The sequence below is a fragment of the Pongo abelii genome, chromosome 9 (assembly GCF_028885655.2).
Source record: "Pongo abelii isolate AG06213 chromosome 9, NHGRI_mPonAbe1-v2.0_pri, whole genome shotgun sequence".
Lineage (NCBI taxonomy): Eukaryota > Metazoa > Chordata > Mammalia > Primates > Hominidae > Pongo > Pongo abelii.
In genome coordinates this window covers 14,048,798-14,076,524 of record NC_071994.2, presented here as the reverse complement: position 1 = coordinate 14,076,524, position 27,727 = coordinate 14,048,798, and the positions used below count along the sequence as shown (strand labels likewise).

At 52.6% G+C, this 27,727-nt stretch overlaps 1 protein-coding gene across 1 annotated transcript; it reads left to right on the top strand.

Moving 5' to 3' along the window:
- The first annotated feature begins 278 nt into the window (after nt 1–278).
- CD5 (CD5 molecule) lies at nt 279–27,607 on the top strand. The gene is made up of 11 exons (XM_024255229.3): nt 279–414; nt 13,365–13,403; nt 17,362–17,667; nt 18,101–18,163; nt 18,420–18,761; nt 20,788–21,081; nt 22,693–22,818; nt 23,670–23,723; nt 24,801–24,920; nt 25,520–25,610; nt 26,053–27,607. Exons 1-10 carry the CDS (start codon nt 360–362, stop codon nt 25,606–25,608), a joined length of 1,488 nt encoding a protein of 495 aa, XP_024110997.2. The 5' UTR covers nt 279–359; the 3' UTR covers nt 25,609–25,610; nt 26,053–27,607.
- The last annotated feature ends 120 nt before the right edge of the window (nt 27,608–27,727 follow it).

The following is a 27,727-nucleotide window of genomic DNA, read 5'->3' as shown; positions in this document are numbered from 1 at the left end:
CAGCCTCTGTAACCCCCGCTCAGGGTCCCCACCCCCTGCAGCCCTGTCCCTCCACGATGTGTGGCCTTGTCCTGTGTAGGGGTGGCCGAGAGCACTGCCCCAGCCCTGGGTACCTTGGGCAGGAAGCTGGCAGAGGCCAGGGCTGCCATTCAAACAGGGGCAGGTGGTTTTGCCAGGAGGAAGTTGACAGTTCAACTTCAAACATGGGTGACGCAGGCCCCACACTGCCTGCTCCCCGTCCCACCCCTCCCTGAGCACACCACCCCGCCCTCTCCCTCTCTGAGAGTGAGATACCGGGCCAGACACCCTCACCTGCGGTGCTGAGCTGCCCAGGCTGAGGCAAGAGAAGGTCAGAAACCATGCCCATGGGGTCTCCGCAACCGCTGGCCACCTTGTACCTGCTGGGGATGCTGGGTGAGTACCCCTTCCGGGTGTCCTGTGAACACCCGGGCTCGCTCCGGTGCAATGAAGGAGTTCCCAGTTTTACCTAAGGCTGACTCTGGGGTCCATATGTCACCCCTCTGGAGCGTTGTGGACATTTGGGGCCACTGGGATCCCTGCCTGCCCCCACTAAGCCGCAGCTTGGCCCTCTCTCCTGCATGTCCCACCCGCCAGGAGCACAACCTTGCCTCTCTCATGCGCTATTGAGAACCCTGCTTTACCCTTCCAGTGCAAGAGAGACTGCAGGGAGGACCCGCATCCGATGGGGCCCAGACAACTTGATTCCTAGGCTGAGTCGGATTTTAGCAGAGCACTCAGGCCTCCCTCTGCGGGGTCCCCCACTGACAGCCCAGCCTTTACTTGGTCACCTCCAGAGACATGGAAACTCGCCGTCTCCGAGGCAGCTCTGATGATGCTCTGGACAGACAGTGCGCCGAGGCAGGGTGGAGCCGCCTCTGAGGACGATGTCTGAGCAAATGTCAAGGACTCATAGCGGAAGTCCTAGGCCCTCTCACGCCCAGTCCTGGGTCAGTCCCAGAGGGGCCCAGCCAGGTTGGCTGGGATGAGTACACGCTGGGCCTGCTCTCACTCCAGCCCTGGGTTGTCTCACCCTGTGTGACCTCAGATAGGTCCCCAAGCCTCTCCAGGCCTTGATCTCCCCATTTATGAAATGTGGGGGTTGGGGATGTGAACTGGATGAGGCCTGACCACTTCCTGAGGATTTAGAAGGTCTGGCAGGGTGACAGAGGTGCGTGACTCTGGGCTGGAAACAGGAGGATGCGAGCAGCTTCCAGGCTGGCAGGGAGAGGGTCCGGAGGCCTTGCCTGCCTCAGCAGGGAGCCTCAGCAGCCTTCTAGTGAAACTGGGTGTGCAGGTGTGAGTGTGGGGGAATGCGTGTGTGTGCGTCTGTGTGCATGTGTATGAGAACTGTGTGTGGGGGAATGTGTGAGTCTGTGTGTGAGTCTGTGTGTGTGAGTCTGTGTGCATGTATGTGAGAATTGTGTTGGGGGGAATGTGTGACTGTGTGAGTCTGTGTGTGAGTCTGTGTTCATGTGTGTGAGAACTGTGTGGGGGGGGAATATGCGGGTCTGTGTGTGAGTCTGTGTGTGTGAGTCGGTGTTCATGTGTGTGAGAACTGTGGGGAGGGGAATGTGTGAGTCTGTGTGTGTGAGTCTGTGTGCATGTGTGTGAGAACTGTGTGGGGGGAATGTGTGTCTGTGTGTGAGTCTGTGTGTGAGTCTCTGGGCATGTGTGTGAGTACTATGTGTGGGGGAATGTGTGACTCTGTGTGTGTGAGTCTGTGTGTGAGTCTGTGTGTGAGTCTCTGGGCATGTGTGTGAGAACTGTGTGTGGAGGAATGTGTGACTCTGTGTGTGTGAGTCTGTGTGTGAGTCTATGTTCATGTGTGTGAGAACTGTGTGTGGGGGAATGTGTGACTCTGTGTGTGTGAGTCTGTGTGTGAGTCTGTGTTCATGTGTGTGAGAACTGTGTGTGGGGGAATGTGTGAGTCTGTGTGTGAGTCTGTGTGTGGGAGTCTGTGCGCATGTGTGTGAGAACTATGTGTGTGTGCTTTCATGAGCACAATGCGGCCTCCAAAGGCATGATTATTTCCCCAACACATGTGACAATGGCATCTTTGCACACATGTTCACATGGCTCTTCTCACATGTAACAACAACAGGTACAAAATGCCTTCTGTCCCAAAGTAAGAGGCCTGGGACAGACCTCTGGCTGGCTTCGGGGACCCTGCTGAGGAGGGACCAGGCCCTTAGACCCCCCACCTGCTCCTCACCTCTGGCCTCAGACTTCACTGAGATTGGGAGGCTCCCAGCTGAGTATGGCAGCCCGTGTCCTGCTCTAGGGCCCTCCCAACTGAATCCCATCATGGGTGAGGCTCCTGATGGCACCAGGCAAGTCCCCTGGCCCAACACAGGCCACAGTCAGGAAGACTTGGAGGTAGCCCCTTCACCCCCAGTATGGGGACCCCCTTGAACCCCAGGAATACTCAGTTCCCAGTGTCTGAGTGAGCCAGTGGGTACCAAGCATTCCCTTTGTTCAGTGGGTCACTGTTAATAAAGCACTTTTACAGCCATTTTCTGCTGCAAGCTTCACAACAGCCAATGAAGTAGGTGGGCCCATTGGCCCCATTTTACAGCGGGGAAAAGCGAGGCCCGGGAAGGCCGAGTGCAAACCCAGAGTGCAGCAGCTGGTGCACAGCCGAGCCGACCCCAGCCCAGCATTCCTGCCTTCGCAGAGGCCCCTCCCTTAGCTAAAAGGGAAGGCCACCAAAACCACTTCCGTGTGCAGGAAAATGGCCCTGGGACACAACCTCCACCAGCAGAGATACAGCCACCAGAGCTGGGGACACCAAGGGCCAGGGCTGGGGCTGGGGCTGGAGTCAAACAGTGCAGGCACCCTTTGAGCCACTCCTAGGAGAGATGAAGCAATGCCAGAGCCCTGGGGACACCATAGCCTCCTGGCTGGCGTCGGGGCTTGGGGACCTTTGGATCCTGAGGCATGAAGATGCCCCCAGCATGCCTGGGTGCTAGTGACCGGCCAGGGCTTCCCACAGCTGCTCCCCTCTCAGCCCCAGCCTGCCTGGACAGCTGCCGGCAGTGAGGCGGGGAAGCAGCTGTAACAACTGCACATCCCTGACTGGCCCAGCCGATGCGACTCTAAAAGCCAGCACTGGGACATGGGAAAGTCATGGACTCTGCAGTTTGAATTCCAGTCTGCCACTTACCAACTGGGCGACCTTGGACTAGTTCTGTAAGCCTCAGTTTCCTCATCTGTAAGCTGGGTGCAACAGTACCTCATAGAGGCTTACAAGGATTCAATGAATCAATGCACACAGAGCTTAAGTACAATCCTGGCATATAGTATAGTAAATACTCAATAAACAATAGTAACAGCAACAACTATGATTATTATTATTACCAGGGTCAGCAAGAAACAATGCGAGGTAGGAGCCTATGGGGAGGAGGGTCTTGCCCAAGGCCTGCACAGCCATCAATCTCTCTACCCCTCAATCCTCTTGCACAGGCTATTTATTCACTAATTCATTCATTTTTCATCTACAAATATTACTGAGCATCTCCTGTGCATCCAGCTCTGTGCAAAACACTGGGGATACAGGGACCAAGGCAGGAGTCCCTGCCCTCAAGGATCTGACCAGCTAACAGGAGACCTGTTAGAGAACACAAGTAAGCAAGCACCAAAGACTGGGCATGGTGGCTCATGCCTGTAATCCCAGCACTTCGAGAGGCCAAGATGGGTGGATCACCTGAGGTCAGAAGTTCAAGACCAGCCTGGCCAACATGGTGAAACCTCATCTCTACTAAAAATACAAAAATTAGCCAGGAGTGGTGGCACGCGCCTGTAATCCTAGCTACTCAGGAGGCTGAGGCAGGAGAATCGCTTGAACCTGGGAGGCGGAGGTTGCAGTGAGCCGAGATCGCGCTCCAGCCTGGGCAACAGAGCCAGACTCCATCTCAAAAAAAAAAAAAAAAAAAAAGGCACCCAAAATATTTACACATTTTGAAATAGTGAGTGTAATGCGGAGAACAGCAAGTTCCTCAGGCACAATACAGTCTGCACTAGGATAGGAGGACATCCCTTTGGCTGGGCAGGCAGGGAGGGCCTCTCTAAGGAGGCGAGGTCTCATCTGAGAATCTGAGACCTGAATGAGGGACGGAGCCAGCCAGACAGAGGAAAAAGGGAAGAGGGTCCCAGGCAGAGTGGATGGCAGGGCAAAGGCAAGGGGGAAGGACAGGCCTGAGAGGGTGGGGCTCCTACTGGGAGCAGGGCAGCAGGCCCACTGTCCCAGGCTGGGTGAGGCCCTGGTTGGATCATGCTCCTCGAAGACCCAAAGCTCCTCACCTCCAGGAGGGAATGAAGGGAGCTGGGGGCCCAGGGGCTGGCACTGGCCTTCCTGGTCACTCTGTCGCCACCAGTTCAGAGGGGTTTTCCCCGCAGTGCCCAGGCGGCAAATTCAGCTCAACCGGACAAAATTGATTGAACATCTACTCTGTGTGTGTGTGTGTGTGTGTGTGTGTGTGTGTGTGAAGTTGAACATGTACTGTGTGTGTGTGTGAAACTGAACATCTACTCTGTGTGTGTGTGTAATTGAACATCTACTGTGTGTGTGTGTGAAACTGAACATCTGTGTGTGTGTGTGTGTGTGTGTGTGAAACTGAACATCTATTCTGTGTGTGTGTGTGAAACTGAACATCTACTGTGTGTGTGTGTGAAACTGAACATCTACTGTGTGTGTGTGTGAAATTGAACATCTACTCTCTGTGTGTGTGTGAAACTGAACATCTACTGTGTGTGTGTGAAACTGAACATCTACTCAGTATGTGCGTGTGAAATTGAACAACTACTCTGTGTGTGTGTGTGAAATTGAACATCTACTCTGTGTGTGTGTGTGAAACTGAACATCTACTGTGTGTGTGTGAAACTGAACATCTACTCTGTATGTGTGTGTGAAATTGAACAACTACTCTGTGTGTGTGTGAAATTGAACATCTACTGTGTGTGTGTGAGAAATTGATTGAACCATCTACTGTGTGTGTGTCCATGTGCACATGTGCTGTGTGTGCATATGAACACGTATGTGCACAGCCCTGTGGAGGGGAGCTTTGGAGCAATGCAGACCTACTTTGATTTCTGCTTGGCCACCCACAAGTGAACATCTCTCAGGGTCTCATCTATAAAAATAGGGGTTCCTTGCTGTGTCTACCTCAAAATATCACTGCAATCATTACATCGGGTTTATTCAGAGACTAGGTATGGATTGAACACCTACTATGTGCCAGATGCTGTTCTAAGTGCTGAGGACACAGCAGTGAACAAAACAGTGGAAAATCCCTGCCCTGGTGGATCTGGCATAATAGTCAGGGTGTGATGGGGAGACAAACAAGAGACAAGCTAAGCTAGTGATTATGCGAATACTAGACGGTCATGAGAGGTGTGGAGACAGACAGATAGAGGAGGGCTGGGACCGGAAGCCTTGGCGGGGTGTGAGGTACCTGGGGAGGATTCAGCGGCTCTCATGAGAAGATGATATTTGAGTCAATATTTGAAAGAAGGGAGTGAGCCCACCGTGTGGGACCTGAGGAGGAGCGTTGCAGGCAGAGGGGCCTCCAGTCGCAGGTCAGTGGCGGGTCGATGAGGCAGCCCCCATGAGGACTTGGGCTTTTGCCCCCATGCACTGGACAGCCACACAGGAGCAGAGAGGTGAGCATAACTCTCACCTCTCCAGGTCCTCAAGTGCATCTTGAACCCCAGGCCAGATGCATTTGGAAATTCAGAAGGTTTCAGATTGTAGAAGGAAATACTGTGTACATACTGTGCGCTCTTAACACACGCAGTGAGGCCTGGGGCAGCACCTTGTGTTCAACACATTCCCATTTCTGCAGTGAAACATGAATTTGCACACTTAGAGGAATGTAAAGACAGCAAAAACCCTCCCACCAAATGCATTAGAACAAGACTGTTAGATTTTGGATTTTGAATTGCAGATAAGAGACTGTGGGCCTGGATCACTTCCTCTATAACTACCAGTATCACCATGACCGTCATCATCATCATCATCATGTACCTTTCAAGGCCTGAATTTCATGGTGTCCAGAGGGACCCTAATACTCCTCTCCGGGGGACAGATACGGTAGGAATAGCATAGGAAATGGGTGGTGGCAGTCTGCAGAGACGACAAGGGTCCCATGCACTGCCACAGATTCCCACAGAGGCATCCGGAATGAACCCCTCCCTCCTTCTGGCCCCAGTTTCCCCCATCTGTACTCCAGAGCAAGCAGGCTCTGGGGCCTCCCTGGGGTAGATTCCCACAGGCCCTGTCAGATGATGGAGACAGGGTTTCTCTCCTGACTCTACCACCAGCTAGCTGTGTGACCTTGGGCAAGTCACTCAGCCTCTCTGAACCTCAGTTTCCTGATCTGAAAATGGAGGTGAGCATGGTCCCTTCTTCACAGGGCTGTGGGTAGAAAGAACGAGCCTAGTGCATGAGAGAGCTTTGGGGTAGGTAAAGCTCTAAACAAAACCAAAGCCTTGTCTGTGTGACAGCAGAGACACCGTATATGGTGCGAAACTCACGCAACAGCAGACCACTAGCACCAGAGAGAAATAACAGTTCAAACAGCAAAGGTCATTCTGCCCGTGACCCACTGCCCGCTCACTGGGACAGGCCCTGGGTGAGCCAGGTTAGAGACCTGGATCTGCTGTTCCTTCCTGCAGACTCCATTCCCAGGCCTCTCCTGGTGTAAGCCCAGTGTGATTCTGTATGTGTTTTGCACATAAAAGCGGCCTAATCATAAACCAATCATTTCATCTGTGCTCAACCCAAGAAAGGGAATTTTGGTCCTTTATGACCTTCGTTTCCCTAAAGCCCCGATACGGCTCCAACTCTACAGATGACTGTCGTTTCAGAAAAGAGGGGCTTCTGACCTTTCAAGTCAGCCAACATAGAGGATTCGAGGAAGGAAAATCCAGAATCCTCCCCAAAACACAGGCAGATCTATTGTATTTCATGGACATCGATGGCTGTAGCTTATGGGGAGGTCTGTAGCTTATGGGGAGGCTGTAGCTTATGGGGAGGTCTGTTAGAAGGAATCACTGTTTACGGGAAAAAGGGAACACCTGACTTGCAAACTACACTAAATCAGTCGTAGGTTTTTTATCTGTGGAACAAAGTGGTGATAGCCCCCCGTCCTCTGAGGCTCCAGGAAGAAATGGGGTCTTCTGTGAAAAATCCTTGTCCTGGGGTCTGCACAGGGTAAGGATGCTGTCATTTTATTATCATCGGTCATTATCACAGACCTGTGAATCCGGGTGCCTGCCGAACCCTAAGCAGGCCACACCCTTGCCTCCATTTCCCAGGGCGGCGTCAGATGTAAATCCTGAAGGGTCCAGGCAGGACCTAGGAGTGAGCCAGAGGCAGGGGCCAGGAGTGCAGTTTACGAAGCCAGCTGCCCTGGGCTGAATCCTGGCTCTGCTGAGCTCTCACTCCCATGCACCACGACAGCCTCCTCCTCTGTAAACTGGGACCCATCATGCAAGTCAACAAATATTCATCTGTAATTCCAAAGCCCAAAAAACATTTGTAAGTTTGTGGCAAATGCATTTGGTGCAAATCCTGACCTGAACGAATGGGAGGCTATTTATAATCTTGACGCATCCCACTTAGTGTGAAACTGCATATATTTCGCTGCAGACACTGCCATGTGTTTGAAGCCAGGTCTCTCCAGACACATGGCGACCATAGGGTGCCAGCGAGGCGTTGACAAAACAGAAGGCAAGGGCCACCGCCACTGCCTGGGGCCGCCAGAGGCACAGCCAGTGGAGCCAGGATGTCCTATTTTTCAAAAACACCTGGATCTTGAAATGTGTTTAAAAAGCAAAACAAAATTAAAAGAAACCTTTTTTTTTTAATTTGGCTCAAAAAAATTTTAAACACTATGCAGAGCAAATACAACTCATAGGATGCCATAATGAGAGCCAAAATGAGAGGGACGGGGAGGAGGATATTAATGTCTTGGAGCTGCTTTCGGGAAGGCATCGAATCCTCACCAAGACCTCAGGGCAGGCAGGGCCAAAAATATTCTCTCTGCCAATGCAAAGACAAGAGACGGGGGCTCCGGGGGTGTGATAAGCCTTCTGACTTCTTTGGCCCTGAGTTTTGCCTGGGTTTGCCCAGTCCAGGCCCTAAATTGTGGGAGCTTCAAGGGGAGGTTGGCAGGAGAAGGAAGGGGTCTTCAGAGAATTCTCATCCGTAGTCCCAGTTGCTCGGGGTGAGGTGTGGCCGGCGGATAAGGAAACGGCATAGCATTTCCAGGCCTCGGGGGCCTCCTGGTCTCGAGTCTCAGGGATTCTGTCCGCAGCTTTGGCAACAGCAGGCGCCTCAGGCTTCATGAGGCTAGGAAGGATGGCGCAGGAGTAAGCTGTAGACCCCCCAGAGGGGGTCAGGGAGACCCTGAACACAGACCGCAGGGCTCAGGGGATGGAGGGTGCTGGTCTGACCCCTGTGAGAAGCAACTAAAAAATGGAAATAGGTTGTGGACCCTCAAAACCTCAATGTTCATTCTGCTCCCTGGATTATAAGTGAAAAACAAACAAGCAAATAAAAAAAAACCTGAACATATTCGTGGACAGGCAGAAAGAATATACATTACACACTCAGGAAGCTTCCAAGTCAGCTGTACATCTCACTGCCCTCCCTCCACCAGCTGCTGAAATCCATCAGGAGCTAAAGATTATAGATCGTAGGTGTTTGAACCAGGGGGAAGGTGAGGGATTAATCTTTATAGATTAAGAAACTGAGCCCAGAGAGGCTGAGTGGCTTGCCAAGGTCACACAGCACTTCATAGCTAAGTCTTCCCACTGCATGTTTTACTGACTGAATGGAATCACAAGTTCATTCCCTTTGATCAGGATTGCACACCAGGGTGGTGCAGGAATCAATGAAACCTGGGGCAGGCCATCATAGGCTTCCTGCTGGAGGGAAGGGAGGCAGTTTGGGCCTCACTGGCAAAAGCTCAAGCTTGACTCAGTGCCAGGCAGCTAGGTTTGAGTTCGGGCCCCAGCACTCATTAGCTGCTTGGACAAGTCATTTAACCCCTCTCAAGTTTCCTGGTCTGTAAAATTGGGACCAAAATAATAGTACCTACTTCATAGCATTGTCGTGAGGACGGGGAGAGTTAATGTGTAAAAGGCCCGGAAGAGTGAAAACTTTTAAAGTGTTGGTGATGGTGACAGTGATGGTGATGATGATGGTGACGGCGATGGTGATGATGATGGTGACGGTGATAGAGATGGAAGGAGAGGAGAGGAAATGCTGCTCATCTGGGGACCACACAGGCACCCGGAGGAAGGTTCCAGGGCGACGCTCTAGAACGCATTTGTTAGAGCATTTTTTAAAGAATTTCACTTGGTTCTCCAGCTTGTTCAGTCTTTCCCGAGAATGTTCTCTGAGCAAGACCCAGGCTGTTCTGTGTGAAATCTGCCAAGATTGTCAGGCCCAGTCCCTGTCCCCAGGCCTTCAGGGTCTGGCTGCACGAGCGCTTCCAGGTCAGATCCAGGTGGTGTTCATCTCTGCATCTCCAAACCTGGCACTCTGGAGGAGCAACTGGGTGGCTGGGAGCAGAGAGCATGGGTTTTGGAGTCAGAAACATGGTTCGACTCCACCTGCCAGCCATATTACACGGGACAGGGCATTTGCCCTCTCCTGACATTTATACCAGGAACGTACTCAACTCTCGTGATGGTGCTGTGTGAAAGATTAACAATATCTGTGATGAACCATACCAAGGGCTAAGTATGCAGCAGGTGCTCAATAGTTGGCAGCTGCTGTTAATAATGAACATTGTGTATGATGACTCGGGAAATAGAGATGCTCCTTGGCCTACAGTGGGGTTACTGATAAACCCATTATAAGCTGAAAACATCCTAAGTCAAAAATTCATTTAATACCCCAATAAACCCATTGAAACTTGAAAAGTCATAAGTTGAACCACCTTAACTCTGGACCGTCTGCGCGAAGTTTCCAAGTTAGGAGAAGGAAGTGGTGAGCCCCATGGCTTGGCTCTGTGTGCTCCTGGACAGGGAATCTTCCCACTGGGAAAGCTCCCCGAGGGTCTGCCGCCCTGGGCACAGCTTCCCCCAGCCCAGCCTACTCCACAGATCAGTAGCACCAGCTCTGAGCACTGAACACAGGCCAGGAAGCACTGGGCTAAGCCCTTTACACCGATTAGCTCATCTCATCTTCACAACAGCCCTAGAAAGCTAGTCCCATGCTCATCCTCATGCTATGAGTGAGGAAATCGTGGCTCGGAGGCACAGAGACAGGACAGACGTGCACCCCAGACTCTATAGGCAGGAAGTGGCAGAGCTGATACTCAGAACTGGAGCAGTAGAAAGTTATCGGTGACTGAAAACCCATCCTGAGCTGTGTAGCACTGAAGGGCAGATCTTCGGACTCCCACTCCCCACAGGCGGCACTTCAAGCTGCCTTAGCCCTCGAGACTTAGCCAGAGGGATGACTCCTTCAAGGCGGACTGCCCTGCTCCTGATGGGCCGCTGGGATGAGAGGGAGGTGGGAATGAGAGGTCAGGAGTGAGAGGCGAGGGCAGGGCAAAAGGGGCTCCTTCCTGATCTCTCGCTAGCTGGACATCTCCCCGATGGCCTCCTGAGGCTGCCCTGCCCATTGCAATAGATCAGATGATTGGCTGGGCGCGGTGGCTCATGCTGGTAATCCCAGCACTTTGGGAGGCTGAGGTGGGTGGATCACCTGAGGTCAGGAGTTCAAGACCAGCCTGGCCAACATGGTGAAACCTCATCTCTACTAAAAGTACAAAAACTAGTTGGGCGTGGTGGTGCATGTCTGTAATCCCAGCTACTCAGCAGGTTGAGGCAGGAGAATTGCTTGAACCAGGGAGGCAGAGGTTATAGCGAGCCAAGATCATGCCACTGCATTCCAGACCGGGCAAGAGAGCAAGACTCTGTCTCAAAAATAAAAAATAAAAAATTGATCAGATGATTGACAACTAGACCATCCCTTTCCACCCAGGCCAGAGCTCTGTACGCTTCCCTGTTTATGAGAATAACCTTCCCCTTCCAAGGCCCGTGACTCCTAGAGCAACAGCCACGAAAGTATCTTGCAGATTCAGAGGAAACTTATCACATGGCGATGATGACTTCATTACAAAGAGTCTTGATTCGGGGACGAGGATGAACTGTGGAGCACATCACCCCTTAAAATTCAACCACCAGCTTGAGAACACTCAAGCAAGAACAGCTTTTTCAAAGCACACATTTTTTTAAGAGATGGGGTCTTGCTATGTTGTCCAGGCTGGACTCAAACTCCTCGGCTCAAGTGATCCTCCTGCCTCAGCCTGCTGAGTAGCTGGGACTACAGCCTGGAGCCATTGGCCCAGCTAAACACACCTATTTTTTAACACCAAGCAACAATTTCTCACAAACAATTTGAACACAGCCTTTCACTATTAATATATAAAGCAGTCTCCTTGACCCAGTGCCGTAAATCCAAGAGTAAACCCAAGTCAGACAGATGGAAATTAAAATACTGTACCTGCACCCTAACTGATCATGCTAGGTGGTGAATACAGAGGTTAAGCTTTGAAGCCACGTGAGCTTGCTACTCCACCTCGTCCCCACCCAAATTAAACCTCTTCCCCAGCCACAGATGAGCTGCTCTGCTGAGAGCCCCGCAATGGGCCACTTTGCCCCCGCTCCACAGTGAGACAAGGCTACAAGGAGGCAGAGCTTCCACGTGGTCCACACAGGGGAAGGCTGATTCCCTGCAGACCCCTGTTCCCTGGGCCCGTCGCCTTGGCTCCCTTGCCAACTAGCTGGCTACACTACTGTGGGCAGGTCCTGCCATCTCTTTGAGCTTGGTCTTCTCCAGAAATGGGCAGCTGTTAAAGATAAGTGTCTGTCATTCTTACCCTGCCTTGGGAATGCTAGAAAGTAGCAAATGTTCTCTTGGTTCCCTTTCTTGCTCATTTCTTTCTTTCCTTTTTTTTTTTCTTGTAAAGACAGAATCTCACTCTCTCACCCAGGCTGGAGTGTAGTGGTGCAATCTCAGCTCACTGCAGCCTCCACCTCCCAGGTTCAAGCAATTCTCCTGCCTCAGCCTCCCGAGGAGCTGGGATTGCAGGCACGCACCACCACACCGAGCTAATTTTTGTTATTTTTAGTAGAGACAGGGTTTCACCATATTAGCTAGGCCAGTCTCAAACTCCTGACATCAAGTGATCCCTCCACCTCGGCCTCCCAAAGTGCTTGGATTATAGGATGAGCCACTGTGCCCGGCCCCTTTCTGGATCATTTCTCCATTCTCTAGAACTAAGGAGCTCAAACTTTTTTGAGTGGAAGTAACATGCGGGACATTTTTACATTGCAACCCCCAACACACAAAAAGTGATCAGTGCATTCTGACATTCTCTTTTTTATTTATTAAAAAAAAAAAAAAAAAAACAGGGTCTTACTCTGTTACCCAGCTAGAGTGCTGTGGCATGATCATAGCTCACTGCAGGGTACAACTTCTGGGCTCAAGCAGTTCTCCCACCTTGGCCCCCTTAAGTGCTGGGATTACAGTCATAAGCCACCGTGCACGGCCTCTCTATTCTACTCCATTTCATTTTTTTAAAAATTGATGGCCTGAGTGCCATGGCTCACACATGTAATCCCAGCACTTCAGGAAGCTGAGGCACAAGGATCACTTGAGCCCAGGAGTTCAAAACCAGCCTGGACAACATAGTGAGACCCCATCTCTACATATACATACATACATACATACATACATACATACATACATAGTAAAAAAAATTAGCCAGGCATGGTGGCTCATGCCTGTAATCCTAGCTACTCAAGAGGCTGAGGTAGGAGGATTCTTTGAGCCAGGGGGGTTGAGGCTGCAGTGAGCCGTGATCATGCCACTGCCTTCCAGCCTGGGTGAGGAGAGTGATATCCTGTCTCAAAAAGTAATAATAGTAATAATTGATGGTTACATTATTACAAAGGTTAGCATGAGGGAATTTGAGGTAGGGAGTAATGGAACTGGTGTATACCTTGATCGTGATGGCGGTCGCACACATCTATATATGTGACATTCACGGAATCATGCAGTAAAGAAAAATCAACTTCACGTATGTTCATTTTAAAAGTAACGTTTTTAAGAAGAAAAAAAACGGACAGTTGCAACCCACTAAATAGAATTCATATCACTCAGGGGTTCCAACCTGGAGTATGAAAATTCCTGTCTCTAAAACCCATGAGAGTGGATAGGGGGAGGCAGAAAGGGCCATTGCTCAGGCTGTGGGTGGGTGAGCTGGGGAGAAGGGAGAGGGTGGGAGGTTTCATTTCCTTACCCTCCTCTCTCCTTTCTGCAGTCGCTTCCTGCCTTGGACGGCTCAGCTGGTATGACCCAGGTAAGGAAGAGCCACGTGGAGAAAGGCCTGGGGCAGGGGGAAAGTGGGGCTGTGGTTTCATCAGGCCATCGGGGACCTCTCCATGAAGCCATCACTTCTGCCAGAGTGAACCCCACCCTGCAGAGAGAGTGAACCCCAGCATACACACAGGCACATAGATGCAGACACTGCACATCTAAGATGCTCACATGTAGGTGGGTGCCCTCGACAGCCGTAAATCACCCACAAATGCCAGATCTCATGATAATTATTATGACCCACTCACCATGCACAGAAAACACTCCAGCTCATAAATGTACCTTGCAAAGTCCTATTTCCTACCCAATCCTCCTGACAGACACTCCATGGTCAAAGATGTTTAGAGCAGAGTCTGCAGAGAGAGGCTGCAGACTGATGGTGAAGTGTGTGGAATGTCCAGCCTTAGAGGTTGGAGTTTAGTCATAGAGGCTGTTTCCCAAATAGGGTTCCATGGAACATGTTGGACAAAGGGCAGGCAACACAGCATCTCCCACTGAAGACTGACAGTGTACACCGGTCCAGTAAAGGATCTGAGAAATCCTGCAGCGAAGAAATACATGACACTTTTTAACCCAGCAGTTTGCACCCTTATTTCACCACAGACCTCTCCTTCACATTGACTGAGATAATATCGTGCTGAATGTACCTGGGGAGAATTGTGGCTGAAGGGTCTTGAGATGCCACTGTGCAGCCAGAGGGGGTGACAGGGGCCTTGGCAGGCCCTAAGCACGATCTGGACCCTGCACTGGCAACCTAGCTCCAAGCTTTGGCACACTGCTTGACCTCTTGAGCCCCAGTTTCCCCAGCTGTGAAATGGGAAGAAAATCTCTTGCCTGGTGAAGCTGCAACGAGCCAGCTCGCTGGGCGGACAGCCTGCAAAGCATCCCACCGATGTTAGGTGTTGAGACGCGCTCGTTCTGCCTCTAACTAGCCAAGTGCCCTTGGCAAGCCCTGGCCCTGAGCTTTGGCCCCAGAGTGTCCTCGTCGGAAGAAAAGGGCAGCTTGACCCACCGTGGTTCCCGACTAGAGAAAACCTCCCCCTCAGAATCACTTGGGAGAGACTTTCACATTTCTAAAAATTTCCTGAATCGCTGACACATTCATCCAGCTCAAAAATTTAAAAAAATATAAAAAGATCTGTAGTGAAGAGTCTCACTTCCATCTCTATTCCCGTCTATCCCAGTCGCCCCCGACGTTGACCCCAACACCCCAGGTAATGACCAGGTTTATTTGTTTTTTGCATATTCTTCAAGGAGCTCTTTATGCAAATACACACACATACCCCCCACACAGACCCCACACACACACACCACACATACACATAACCACACAACACACACACACCACCACACACACCACACACACACCGCACACCACACACACCCCATACACACCCCACACACACACCACATGCACACTACACACACCACACACACCACATACACCACACACACATGCACACTACACACACCACACACACACACCCCACACGCACCACATACACCACACACCACACACACATGCACACTACACACACCACATACACACCTCATACACACACACACCACACACACCACATGCACACTACACACACCACATACACCACCACACACACCACATACACCATAAACACACCACACACACACACGCACACTACACACACCACACACACCACATGCACACCACACACACCATACACACCTCACACACCACCACACACACCACATGCACATTAGACACACACCATACACACCACCACACACCAAACACACGCAACACACACACACAACAGACACACCACATGCACACTACACACAACACACACACAACACACACACACCACATGCACACCACATGCACACTACACACACCACAAACACATGCACACTACACACACCACATACGCACTACACACACCACCACACACCACATGCACACTACACACACCACATACACACCATAACCACACACAACACATGCACACCACACACCACATACACACCATAACCACACACAACACACACAACACATGCACACTACACACGCCACACACACCACACAACCACCTACACCACACACACACATGCACACTACACACACCACATACACCACCACACACACCACACACACCACAGAACCACATACACCACACACACCACACACACACGCACACTACACACACCACACACATCACCACACACCACACACACACCCCACACACACACCACACACATCACGCACCACCACACACACATGCACACTACACACACCAGACACACACACCACACACACCACACACCACATACACCACACACACCACACACGCACACTACACACACCACACACCACACACACCACATGCACACTACACACACCACACACACATGCACACTACACACACCAGACACACACACCACACACACCACACACCACATACACCACACACACCACACATGCACACTACACACACCACACACCACACACACCACATGCACACTACACACACCACACACACACCTCACACACACCACCACACACACACATGCACACTACACACACCACATACATACCCCACACACACACCACACACACCACCACACACACATCACAAACACACTACAAACACACCACACACACTACGCCACACAGACACACACCACACACACATATATTTTTCCCCTCATAGAGTTTGATAAAATCACACAAGACACATGTCTACCCATGACCCAGCAATTCCACTCCCAGGTATTTACCCAGGAGAAATGGAAACGCCCGCACAAAGACCTGTATGTGAATGTTCACAGCAGCTTTATTCATAGTAGGCAAAACCCGGAAACAAATCAAATGGTGAATGGAAAACAAATGTGGCATGTCCGTGTAGTGAACTATCATTCGGCAATAAAAAGGAATGAACTACTTATGCGTCCAACAACATAGCTAAATCTCAAATACATGCTAAGCGAAAAAAGCCAAACCAAACAAAAATAAAATATATGCTGTATATGAGTTCATGTCTATGACATTGTAGTGCAGGCAAAACTCATCTTTTGTGACAGAAAGCAGATCAGTGTTTGCCTGAGGCTAGATTCAGGGAAATTAACTATAAAGGGGCCTTAGGGAACTTTCTAGATGATGGAAATGTCCCATATCTAGATTATGGTGGTGGTTACATGCATGTATACGTTTGTCAAATTCCATCGAGAACAGTACCCTTAAAATGAGTGCATTTCACTGTATGTAAATTTACCTCAATAAATTTTTTTTTTTTTTTTGAGATGGAATCTTGATCTGTTACCCAGGCTGGAGTGCAGTGGCGCGATCTTGGCTCACTGCAACCTCTGCCTCCCAGGTTCAAGCAATTCTCCTGCCTCAGCCTCCCGAGTAGCCAGGATTACAGGCGCCTGCCACCACATCCAGCTAATTTTTGGTATTTTTTCTTTTTTTAGTAGAGACAGAGTTTCACCATGTTGGCCAGGCTGGTTTCAAACTCCTGACCTCAGGTGATCTGCCCGCCTCAGCTTCCCAAAGTGCTGGGATTACAGGCATGAGCCACCACACCTGGCCTAAAATTAATTTTTAAAGATCTCTTAAAAAGCAGACACCAGCCCCAATCTCAGACCCCTTGAGACAGAACTTCCAGGACAGGGGCCATCCTGCTGGACAGTGGATGCCGAGAACACCTTGCCCATTTATCTGAGCTCCCTTCTGGCTCTGAAATATGGAGCCCCACCCTCCTGGGTCTAGCTTCGGGGCTGCCTGGGTCAGGGCCCTCTGGGAAGCCCCTGCAGTGCCCCAGAAGGGACGAAGCTCACAAGGAGCGAGGCAGGCAGCCCACGGGGCAGGAGGGAGCTCGACTGGGCGTCCTAGGGAGAAGGCAGTGAGGGGTGCCAGTGGGGAACCCCTCCCAGCCTGACCCCCACCACATCTTTCTGACCCCCAGATTTCCAGGCAAGGCTCACCCGTTCCAACTCCAAGTGCCAGGGCCAGCTGGAGGTCTACATCAAGGACAGATGGCACATGGTTTGCAGCCAGAGCTGGGGCCGGAGCTCCAACCAGTGGGAGGACCCCAATCAAGCGTCAAAAGTCTGCCAGCGGCTGAACTGTGGGGTGCCCTTAAGCCTTGGCCCCTTCCTTGTCACCTACACACCTCAGAGCTCAATCATCTGCTACGGACAACTGGGCTCCTTCTCCAACTGCAGCCACAGCAGAAATGACATGTGTCACTCTCTGGGCCTGACCTGCTTAGGTGGGTAACTAGCCAGCCACACGGGCACCCTGGGCCTGGGCGCCAGCCCCAAGGAGACTGCCCAAGGCCTGTGATCTAGGGTCTGAGCAGGCTGGTGGAAGGGGTGGGGGGACCCCAGTTTATAACCACTCCCCAAGACACATACCAGGAGGGGGACTGGAAGGGGCCAGCACCCATCTGTAGGATGGCAATGGAGGACCTAGTTCTGCCAATCACTGACTTCATCGTCGCCTCTGAACCTCCATTTTCCCATCTGTGAAGTGGGGTGGTACTTCTCGCCTCGCAGGAGGCTTAGAGACAACATGTGGGTCAAGTGGACCTGGTGTGCCAAGCGGCACTCACGCCAGGAGCTCCTGGTCCTCTCAAGGCTGCCAGCTGCCCCCGGGCCTCCCCACACCACCCATTCCTCCCTCATCAGAGTGTCTCATTGCAGAGCCCCAGAAGACGACACCTCCAACCACAAGGCCCCCACCCACCACAACTCCAGAGCCCACAGGTAAGAGGATTCCGAACCCCCCATAGGGAGTCAGAGCTAGCAAATCAAAACCCAGGATGCCCAGTTACATTTGAATTTCTGATAAAGGTGGAAATGTTTAGTATTGGTGTGTTCTATGCAATATTTGGGACCCCATCACCTCCCAAGGCTAAGCGTTAGTCAGCAGTTGTCCACAAGTTGGGGCCAAACAGCAAGGAGTGCCCAGGAAGACCTTGGCGCTCAGGCTGGCTCCCCCTCCCACTCTCTCCTCTCCTAGCTCCTCCAAGGCTGCAGCTGGTGGCACAGTCTGGCAGCTGGCACTGTGCCGGCGTGGTGGAGTTCTACAGTGGCAGCCTGGGGGGTACCATCAGCTATGAGGCCCAGGACAAGACCCAGGACCTGGAGAACTTCCTCTGCAACAACCTCCAGTGTGGCTCCTTCTTGAAGCATCTGCCAGAGACCGAGGCAGCCACAGCCCAAGACCCAGGGGAGCCACGGGAACACCGGCCCTTGCCAATCCAATGGAAGATCCAGAACTCAAGCTGTACCTCCCTGGAGCATTGCTTCAGGAAAATCAAGCCCCAGAAAAGTGGCCGAGTTCTTGCCCTCCTCTGCTCAGGTAAGTGAGACCTGGCCAAGCCCCATGACGCCTTCTGCTGCCCTGGGTGGGGTCACAGAGCATCTCAGAAGGTCAGGGAACATGTGTGCAGCACAGGGCACTAAGGAGAATACAAGGGAAGTGGAGGCCTGGTCTTGACCTCTAAGAGGTAACAAGGGTTGGGGTGGGGAGGATGCATCCACACTCAATGCCTTGATAATCTCTGCAAAGCTACACACCCCACGCCCAAAGGAACCACTGGCTCAGCTGCCACATGGGGAAAGGGAGTCGGCAGGACTTCCAGGAAGAGGCAAGGTCTCTTCGTGGGTCTGGGGGAGAAAAAAAAAAATGTCTAGGTAGGAATTATGGCTTGTGCCAAAGATGGGGCACTTGGAAGGGTGGGCCTTGCAGGAAGGGCATTTGTAAATCCCAAGAGTTGACACTGCAGCAATGGTGAGAGGTGGGAGATCCCTGAGGCCCGGGGTCAGAGCACAGCAGGCAAAGAGAGAAACAGAGACAGCCCCCAAGAGGGCTCTGCAGAGGGTCCTGCGCCATGCGCTGACAAGGTAAAGAGAACGACGCCGCTGTGTGGTTGAGGGGAGGAGGCAGGTGAGACTGAGTCTGTGAGACCCCAGTGGGCCAAACCAGGATCAATGAAGAAAACTAAAGGAAAGAAACCGCAGCTGAAACGAAGGGAGAATCTTCGCAGCACGCCTCCCTCCGGAAGTAGTGGGTTCCCATGGCCGGAAGTGTTCTCAGTAAAGTCCGCACTGTACTTACCGAGAGCTTACTTCATGCAGGGACCATCCCTGGCCATTCTAAATTTTTCACATGGACTTAGGAGGTGGGTGTTATTATTATCATCCCTTTTCACAGTGAGGAGGCTGAGGTTTAGAGAGGCTAAACCTCTCGCCCAGTACTATAGAGCACTTGCTGGGATTTCTGTTCAAGCAAGGTCACTCTAGAGCCTGTTTTCTGAGTCTTGGTGACTCAGTGTGGTCCTGGACCAGCAGCAGCTGGTTAGAAATGCAGGTGCTCAGGCCCCAGCCCGGACCTTCCGAATCAGAATCCACTTTTCAGCAAGGTCCTCAGTGATTTATGTGCACAAATCTAGGAATCACTGCTCAGGGCCACCTGGCTGTCCTGCAAGCACGCTGGGTTCCTGGTGTAAATTAGTAAAATGCTGCCCCTCCCCCAGCAGAAGCAGCTCCCAAGGGACTCTTGGCCTGATGAGGGAAGCAGGGGCTGGCTCGCAGTCCCACCCGCCCCTCAGCTACTATCCTTCCTGCAGGCTACAACCTGTAAAACCATACCCAGGGTTCTTGGCTTGGAAGCTTCTTCTAAATAGATTTACTAGGGCTTTGAAGGTGGATGTTGCTATGGAAACTGGCCAAAGCTGGTGAGATCACAACTCTCTCTAAACTGAGCATGTGTGGGCCTCAGCTATGGACTCCCAGGCCCCACCCTGGCAGGCAGAAATAAATGCGTGCCTCTGTTGAGCCAGGCCCCACTTGCTGAAAGCCTGGCCCTCAGCGTTCAGTGCCTGGGCAGCAGGATCTGTCCCAACTGTGAACTGCCAGGACTCAGGGCAGTAGGTCTTTCCAACCCCCGGGCCTCAGTTTCCCTCTTCTGAAAAGTCCTCCTTCTTCCCAAAGTGCAGCGGGAGAATGACAGGATGTTTCCAAGTGAGAAGTGGACCTAGGTGGAGCCTATTTCCCACGCTCTTCTCTTATCTCCACCTGGCATGGAGCTGACTCCCTGCTTGTGGCTGCCAACAGCCTCCTTGCAGAAAGCGCCTATGCTGCTGTGTCTCAGGATGGTGCTGGCAGCTGCCCAGAGGCACCAGACAGTGCTGTGTCAGGGGAAGAGCCACAGAGGGTACCAGAAGGAAGGAAGGGCAGAAAGGAAGGCTGGCTCTCCTGGTGGTCCCACACAGTGCCTTCCCCTAGCCAGGGCTCTGATTTGCCAGTGGCATGGGGCCCCAGGAAGCAGCACACAGGCTCAGGGTCACACTTGCACCCTCCTTTCCCATTGCTTCCCCTCTCAGGTTTCCAGCCCAAGGTGCAGAGCCGTCTGGTGGGGGGCAGCAGCATCTGTGAAGGCACCGTGGAGGTGCGCCAGGGGGCTCAGTGGGCAGCCCTGTGCGACAGCTCTTCATTCAGGAGCTCACTGCGGTGGGAGGAGGTGTGCCGGGAGCAGCAGTGTGGCGGCGTCAACTCCTATCGAGTGCTGGACACTGGTGACCCAACATCCCGGGGGCTCTCCTGTCCCCATCAGAAGTTGTCCCAGTGCCATGAACTTTGCGAGAGAAATTCCTACTGCAAGAAGGTGTTTGTCACATGTGAGTTGGCCACAGCCCACAGTGGGTGGAAGCAGTTACAACTTTACCTCTAGGACCTGGTCAGGGTGCATGTCTCTAAAGGGCAGCCCTCGGGAGCTAGACAGAGAGTCCCAGAGACCCAGAAAGGATGGAGAGAGGGAAACTGGAGGGCCAGGGAGCAAGAGTACTCAGACAGCAATGGGCATGAACAATAACAGGAGACAGGGCAAGCAACAGGCAGATCACTGTCAGGCAGCTGATGAGTCATAGAACTTCTCCTTCTGCCTTCTACTTTTGCAAGGTGGAAGCCAGAAAATCAAATAGCACATATTTGCTACATGAATGGTAACTAAATGGCAAGTAAAAGAGAGAAATGGATGGATGGATGGATGGATGGATGGACGGATGGATGGATTGGTGGGTGGGTGGATGGATGGATGGATGGATGGATGGATGGATCAGTGGGTGGATGGATGATGGAGGGATGGATGGATGGATGGATGGATGGATGGATGGATGGATGGATGGATGGATCAGTGGGTGGGTGGATGGATGGATGGTTGGGTGGGTGGATGGATGGATGGTTGGATGGATGGATGAATGGATGGATGGATGGATGGATGGATTGGTGGGTGGGTGGATGGATGGATGGATGGATGGATGGATGGATGGATGGATGGATGGATCGGTGGGTGGGTGGATGGATGATGGATGGATGGATGGATGGATGGATGGATCAGTGGGTGGGTGGATGGATGGATGGTTGGGTGGGTGGATGGATGGATGGTTGGATGGATGGATGAATGGATGGATGGATGGATGGATGGATGGATTGGTGGGTGGGTGGATGGATGGATGGATGGATGGATGGATGGATCGGTGGGAGGGTGGATGGATGATGGATGGATGGATGGATGGATGGATGGATCAGTGGGTGGGTGGATGGATGGATGGTTGGATGGATGGATGGATGAGTGGATGGATGGATGGATGGATGGTGGGTGGGTGGGTGGATGGATGGATGGATGGATGGATGGATGGATGGATGGATGGATCAGTGGGTGGATGGAGGATGGATGGATGGATGGATGGATGAATGGATGGATGGATGGATGTATTGGTGGGTGGGTGGATGGGTGGATGGGTGGATGGGTGGATCGATGGATGGATGGATGGATGGATGGATGGATGGATGGTTGGATGGATGGATGGGTGAGTGGATGGATGGATGGATGGAGAGAAGGATGGATGGACAGATGGATGGATGGATCAAGAATAGAGGCCCAGCTGGCTATTGGTATATGATCATATATTGGTTTATGATGGTATATGATGGCAAGGTGATCACTAATAACTGGCAAATGGTAGAAAATTAAATAGCTTATAACAAGTGTGGCAAATGATAGCTAGATGATCAACTGTTAGATGATAAATGGTGGGTGGGTTAGTGGGTAGCAGGGAATTCTAGAGATAGACGGAGGGACAGCCAAATAGATCATTGCCTTCCGTGCATGCTGGTGAATTTCTCAGATGAGCGAGGATGACGGCGGAAGCCAGGCAGCCAGCAGCTTCCCTCCCACAGTTTTTCTCCCCCCAGGGCTGGGACTGACCTAACTCTTCCTCCTTCCCCAGGCCAGGATCCAAACCCCGCAGGCCTGGCCGCAGGCACAGTGGCAAGCATCATCCTGGCCCTGGTGCTCCTGGTGGTGCTGCTGGTCGTGTGCGGCCCCCTTGCCTACAAGAAGCTGGTGAAGAAATGTAGGTGTCATGGCCCTGAGTGGCTCTGTTCCCACGTGCAGAGACTGGACGGGCTGCACTAGATCCCCCGGAGGAAGGGTCGTGCCTCTAGAGAGCTGGGCGCGCAGGGCACCTCTGCTTCACCACCCAGCCTTCCCCCTCCTGCCCATTAGCCATTTTCTGCCCCAAGTAACAGAAACAGAAAGTAAACAAAATTGCAATTGCTCATTTGTCCATCTCTGGAGCCCAGCTGAGACCCACTCCAGGTCAGAGAGAAGGTGTGGCCATTCCCAAGGCTGTGGCAGGCCCAGAGGGTGTTCAGCACGGCCTCTGATGGCAGGAGACACACATCCCAGGCCTAGCCCCACCACTTACCACTGCCCAGGATGCTGATTGGGACACTTCCTCTCTCTGACCCTCAGTTTCTTCATCTACCAAATGGGCGATTGCACACTTTGTGAACGTGGGGGGTTGTTCTCCTTGCCTTGCAGAACTTAAGAGGAAATTATTCAGACAAAGAAGTGAGAGGGAAGAGATTGGGAACAGAGGGCCCAGCAGGACAGTGTTGGGTCCTAGTGCCTGCCCAGGTCTAGTTCCAAACGCCTGTGGTCTTTTCTCCTGGGGAGCCGGGCACCTCTACACCATCCTCAGCCTGCTCCTTTGGCACAGGATGGCTGCAATTCCCTTCCCGAGCAAGTTAGGAAACCAAGGCCTACGAGAGACTCCAGGGGGCAGAGCCCAACAGCCCTGCCCTCAGCTGCACCTGCCGCCACCATCTCCCTCCCAGGCCCAGCCCCGTCCCCACCCCTGCCTGTCCCCCCACACACTCCTGCCCCCACCACTCTGATGTGCCTTTCTTGTCTCTTGCCCAGTCCGCCAGAAGAAGCAGCGCCAGTGGATTGGCCCAACGGGAATGAACCAGAACAGTAAGTGTCCCCGGAGGCAGGAGCCTCCCTCAGGCCCTGGACAGAGGAGGCCATGGAGGCAGAGTCGAGGCTCTCTGCTGACCACAGACGGAGCCTGTGGCTGCTTGAAACCTCTGATCTCCACGGTGCTTGTCTGACGTGTAACTGTGGCCAACAGACGTCCCCACACCAGGGAGGGCGGAGGCTTCTTGATGGGCAGATGGCTGAGCGGTTTCTACCGCTGAAGCCTCAGAGTATAGAAACATCTCATGGTATCCTTTCTGTCCCTCGCCTCATCTCTAGGGTCCCCAGCAGCCCTCGCCTCCTCCAGCAGCATTCCCCAACACAGTGGCCAGTGGATGTTCACAGGCAGCACTCACAAAAGAGTCCTCCCTGATCAACAGATCTGGAAAACCATGAGTTAGGCACAGCTAAGCATGGCTATTTCAGGACTTATCAGAACCTTAATGGGCATTTTTGTATTGCCCATCTCCAAAGCAAGGATCCATTAAGAAGGGCTGTCCAAGCTATTTTCATCATGGAACAACTTACAAGGCCAGTATTAGGACATTTTGGTGCAGCCAGCCCAACACCATCCCTGGTCTTCATCCTCCCTCCTTCCAGCCACAGTCAGAGACACCCTAATGGATGGAGACATGGTGCTCTTCCTGCCGCCCATTCCACCTTCTTCCCTCTTCAAGTCCAGGGCCAAATCCTTCAAGAGGGCTCTGTGTTGCCCAGCCTTTCTTAATAACATACAGGCCCTCAGCTCCTGGAGGGCAGGGAGCAGATCTGTCCCGTCACCTGTGCTCCAGTCTCCTGCTTGGTAAATGCTTGATGACTGACTCACGGAAGGCCCCACCCCACCAGTCAGATTGCTGGGTTACCCAAACCTGCTCTAAAAGTCTGCTGCTGATACTGCTAGCATGAACCTCCCGGGAAGAGAGGAGAGGGGGATGCACTGAAGGCGCTGTGGGTGCCTTTGCCCTCTCCCCGCTAACATCATGGGAATAGATTAAAGTTCTGGGCACCTGCTGGGGAAGGAGGCGGAGGACACAGCCACAAGTCTAACGACACTGTCTCCTACCATCTGCCCAGTGTCTTTCCATCGCAACCACACGGTGACCGTCCGGTCCCATGCTGAGAACACCACAGCCTCCCACGTGGATAACGAATACAGCCAACCTCCCAGGAACTCCCGCCTGTCAGCTTATCCAGGTAAGCACCAGCGGGTGCTCCCAGGCACGCAGGCAGGGCTGCAGCAGGCCGCCAAGGCAGGTCACGTGATGCCCTTGAAGGTCGGGTGATGGCCCAAAGACAGGATGGAGACCCCAGGGTGCAGGGGGATCAAACGTCGCAGGATGCAGCAGGGGTGCGGAAGGGATGTAGCCTTTACGGGCCCCAGCTGTCCCGTTTGAGACCATGAAATACTCATCTGGAGAGAAGAATGCACTCAGAAAGCCATCAACCCCAGCCTTGCTGTGACCTAATGGGCCTGTTTCCCTGCAGGGCCTTGAGGGGCCTGGATGGTAAATGAGGCCCCTTGGATTCCTCCAGGCCAGAAGAGAGCCATTAAGTGGGCTGCAGGAGCGCTGTACTAAAGGCTCCCTGACTGGCACTACCAATTAAGCCCCAGGGAGCCTGGAGTTCAGCATCATTAGTGAACATTTGGCTGATTTGATCAAAACAGATATGGGGCTGTCACCGGCTCATAAAGCCCCTGTGATCTTCCAACCCACTGTGGGCAGCGGCTCTAGGATCCAAGGGGCTCTGTGGAGTCACAAACCCTCTGCAAACAGCGTCCTTTCTTTCCCCAGCTCTGGAAGGGGCTCTGCATCGCTCCTCCACGCAGCCTGACAACTCCTCCGACAGTGACTACGATCTGCACGGGGCTCAGAGGCTGTAAAGGTGAGCCCGTCTCCAGCCTGACCCCAGCACCCCGGGGTCCCCCACAGTCCTGGGGGTGAGCAGCAGCCACTCAGTGCCTCCCCTCGGTCCCACCCTGCCCATACATGAATAGGGGACCCCCCAGCATCTTGATTCTTGTAAAGGGAAAGACAAACGTCCGCTGCTTAGGTTATACGAGCTGGTTTGACAATTAGAGCAGAACAATCATGGACCTTAACAATCAACTCTTAAACTCCATTCGGAAGGCCACACAGGCAGAGTCCCTAAGAGCTCCGTGATGGAATCACACCCCTCTAGAGCTGCCAACCTGCCAGCGGGGAGAAGGAGCCCCTGGCTCAGGACAGCAGCCATCCCCAAGATGGAGCCCAGAGCATGGGTCCCTGACCTCCCTGCATCACCTCTGCGGTATCTTCCTCTAACACATTTCCTTCTTACCCCACAGAACTGGGATCCAGGAGCAAAGCCAAGAGCCAGACCTGTTTGTCCTGAGAAAACTGTCCGCTCTTCACTTGAAATCATGTCCCTATTTCTACCCCGGCCAGAACATGGACAGAGGCCAGAAGCCTTCCGGACAGGTGCTGCTGCCCCGAGTGGCAGGCCAGCTCACACTCTGCTGCGCAACAGCTCGGCTGCCCCTCCACTTGTGGAAGCTGTGGTGGGCAGAGCCCCAAAACAAGCAGCCTTCCAACTAGAGACTCGGGGGGTGTCTGAAGGGAGCCCCCTTTCCCTGCCCGCTGGGGAGTGGCTTCTGAGTGAAATCGGCTTTCTCCTCAGACTCTGTCCCTGGTAAGAAGTGACAAGGAAGCTCTCAGCGGGGCGAGTGCATTTTGAATAGTTCTTTGTAGGTAGTGCTTTTCCTCCTTCCCGACAAATCGAGCGCTTCGGCCTCTTCTGTGCAGCATCCACCCCTGCGGATCCCTCTGGGGAGGCACAAGAAGGGGACTCCCGGGGACCTCTGCAGCCATGGTGGTCAGAGGCTGCTCACCTGAGCACAAAGACAGCTCTGCGCGTTCACCGCAGCTGCCAGCCAGGGGTCTGGGTGGGCACCACCCTGACCCACAGCGTCACCCCACTCCCTGTCTTGTGACTCCCCTCCCCAACCCCCTCATCTAGACACTTCCTTTCCACTGACTGTCAAGCCCACAGGGCACCAGTGCCACCCAGGGCCCTGCACAAAGGGGCGCCTAGTAAATGTTAACCAACTTGGTTTTTTGCTTCAGCCAGCAATTAAAAGTCCCAAGCTGAGGTAGTTTCAGCCCATCACAGTTCATCTTCTAACCCAAGAGTCAGAGATGGGGCTGGTCATGTTCCTTTGGTTTAAATAACTCCCTTGACTAAAACAGACTCCTCTAGTACTTGGAGATCTTGGACATACACCTAATCCCGTGGGGCCTCGGCTTCCTTCACTGCAACTGAGAAGAGGAGGTCTACCCAGGAGCCTCGGGTCTGATCAAGGGAGAGGCCATGCGCAACTGCGGCGGCTCCCTAAGAAGGTGAAGCAACGTGGGAACACATCCTGGGATGGGGCCTTTCTCCACGCCATTGGATGCTGTATCTCCTGGGAGCACAGGCATCAATGGTCCAAGCCACAGAATCCAAGTCTGGAAGAGCAAAAGGGAGTTACTAGGATATGGGGTGGGGTGCTCCCAGAATCTGCTCAGCTTTCTGCCCCCACCAACACCCTCCAACCAGGCCTTGCCTTCTGAGAGCCCCGTGGCCAAGCCCAGGTCACAGATCTTCCCCTGACCATGCTGGGAATCCAGAAACAGGGACCCCATTTGTCTTCCCATATCTGGTGGAGGTGAGGGGGCTCCTCAAAAGGGAATTGAGAGGCTGCTCTTAGGGAGGGCAAAGGATCTGGGGCAGCCAGTGTCTCCCATCAGTGCCTTTTTAAATAAAAGCTCTTTCATCTATAGTTTGGCCACCATACGGTGGCCTCAAAGAAACCATGGCCTACTTAAAAACCAAACCAAAAATAAAGAGTTTAGTTGAGGAGACACGAGTCTTTAGAAAACTGTTTTTCAAGGGGTGGCTGACTTGGGTGATGCATTTCAAAAAGATGTTTGGTGATGCGATGGAATAGAAGCATTTTAGTCTTCAAGGTGCCATTGTCAAGT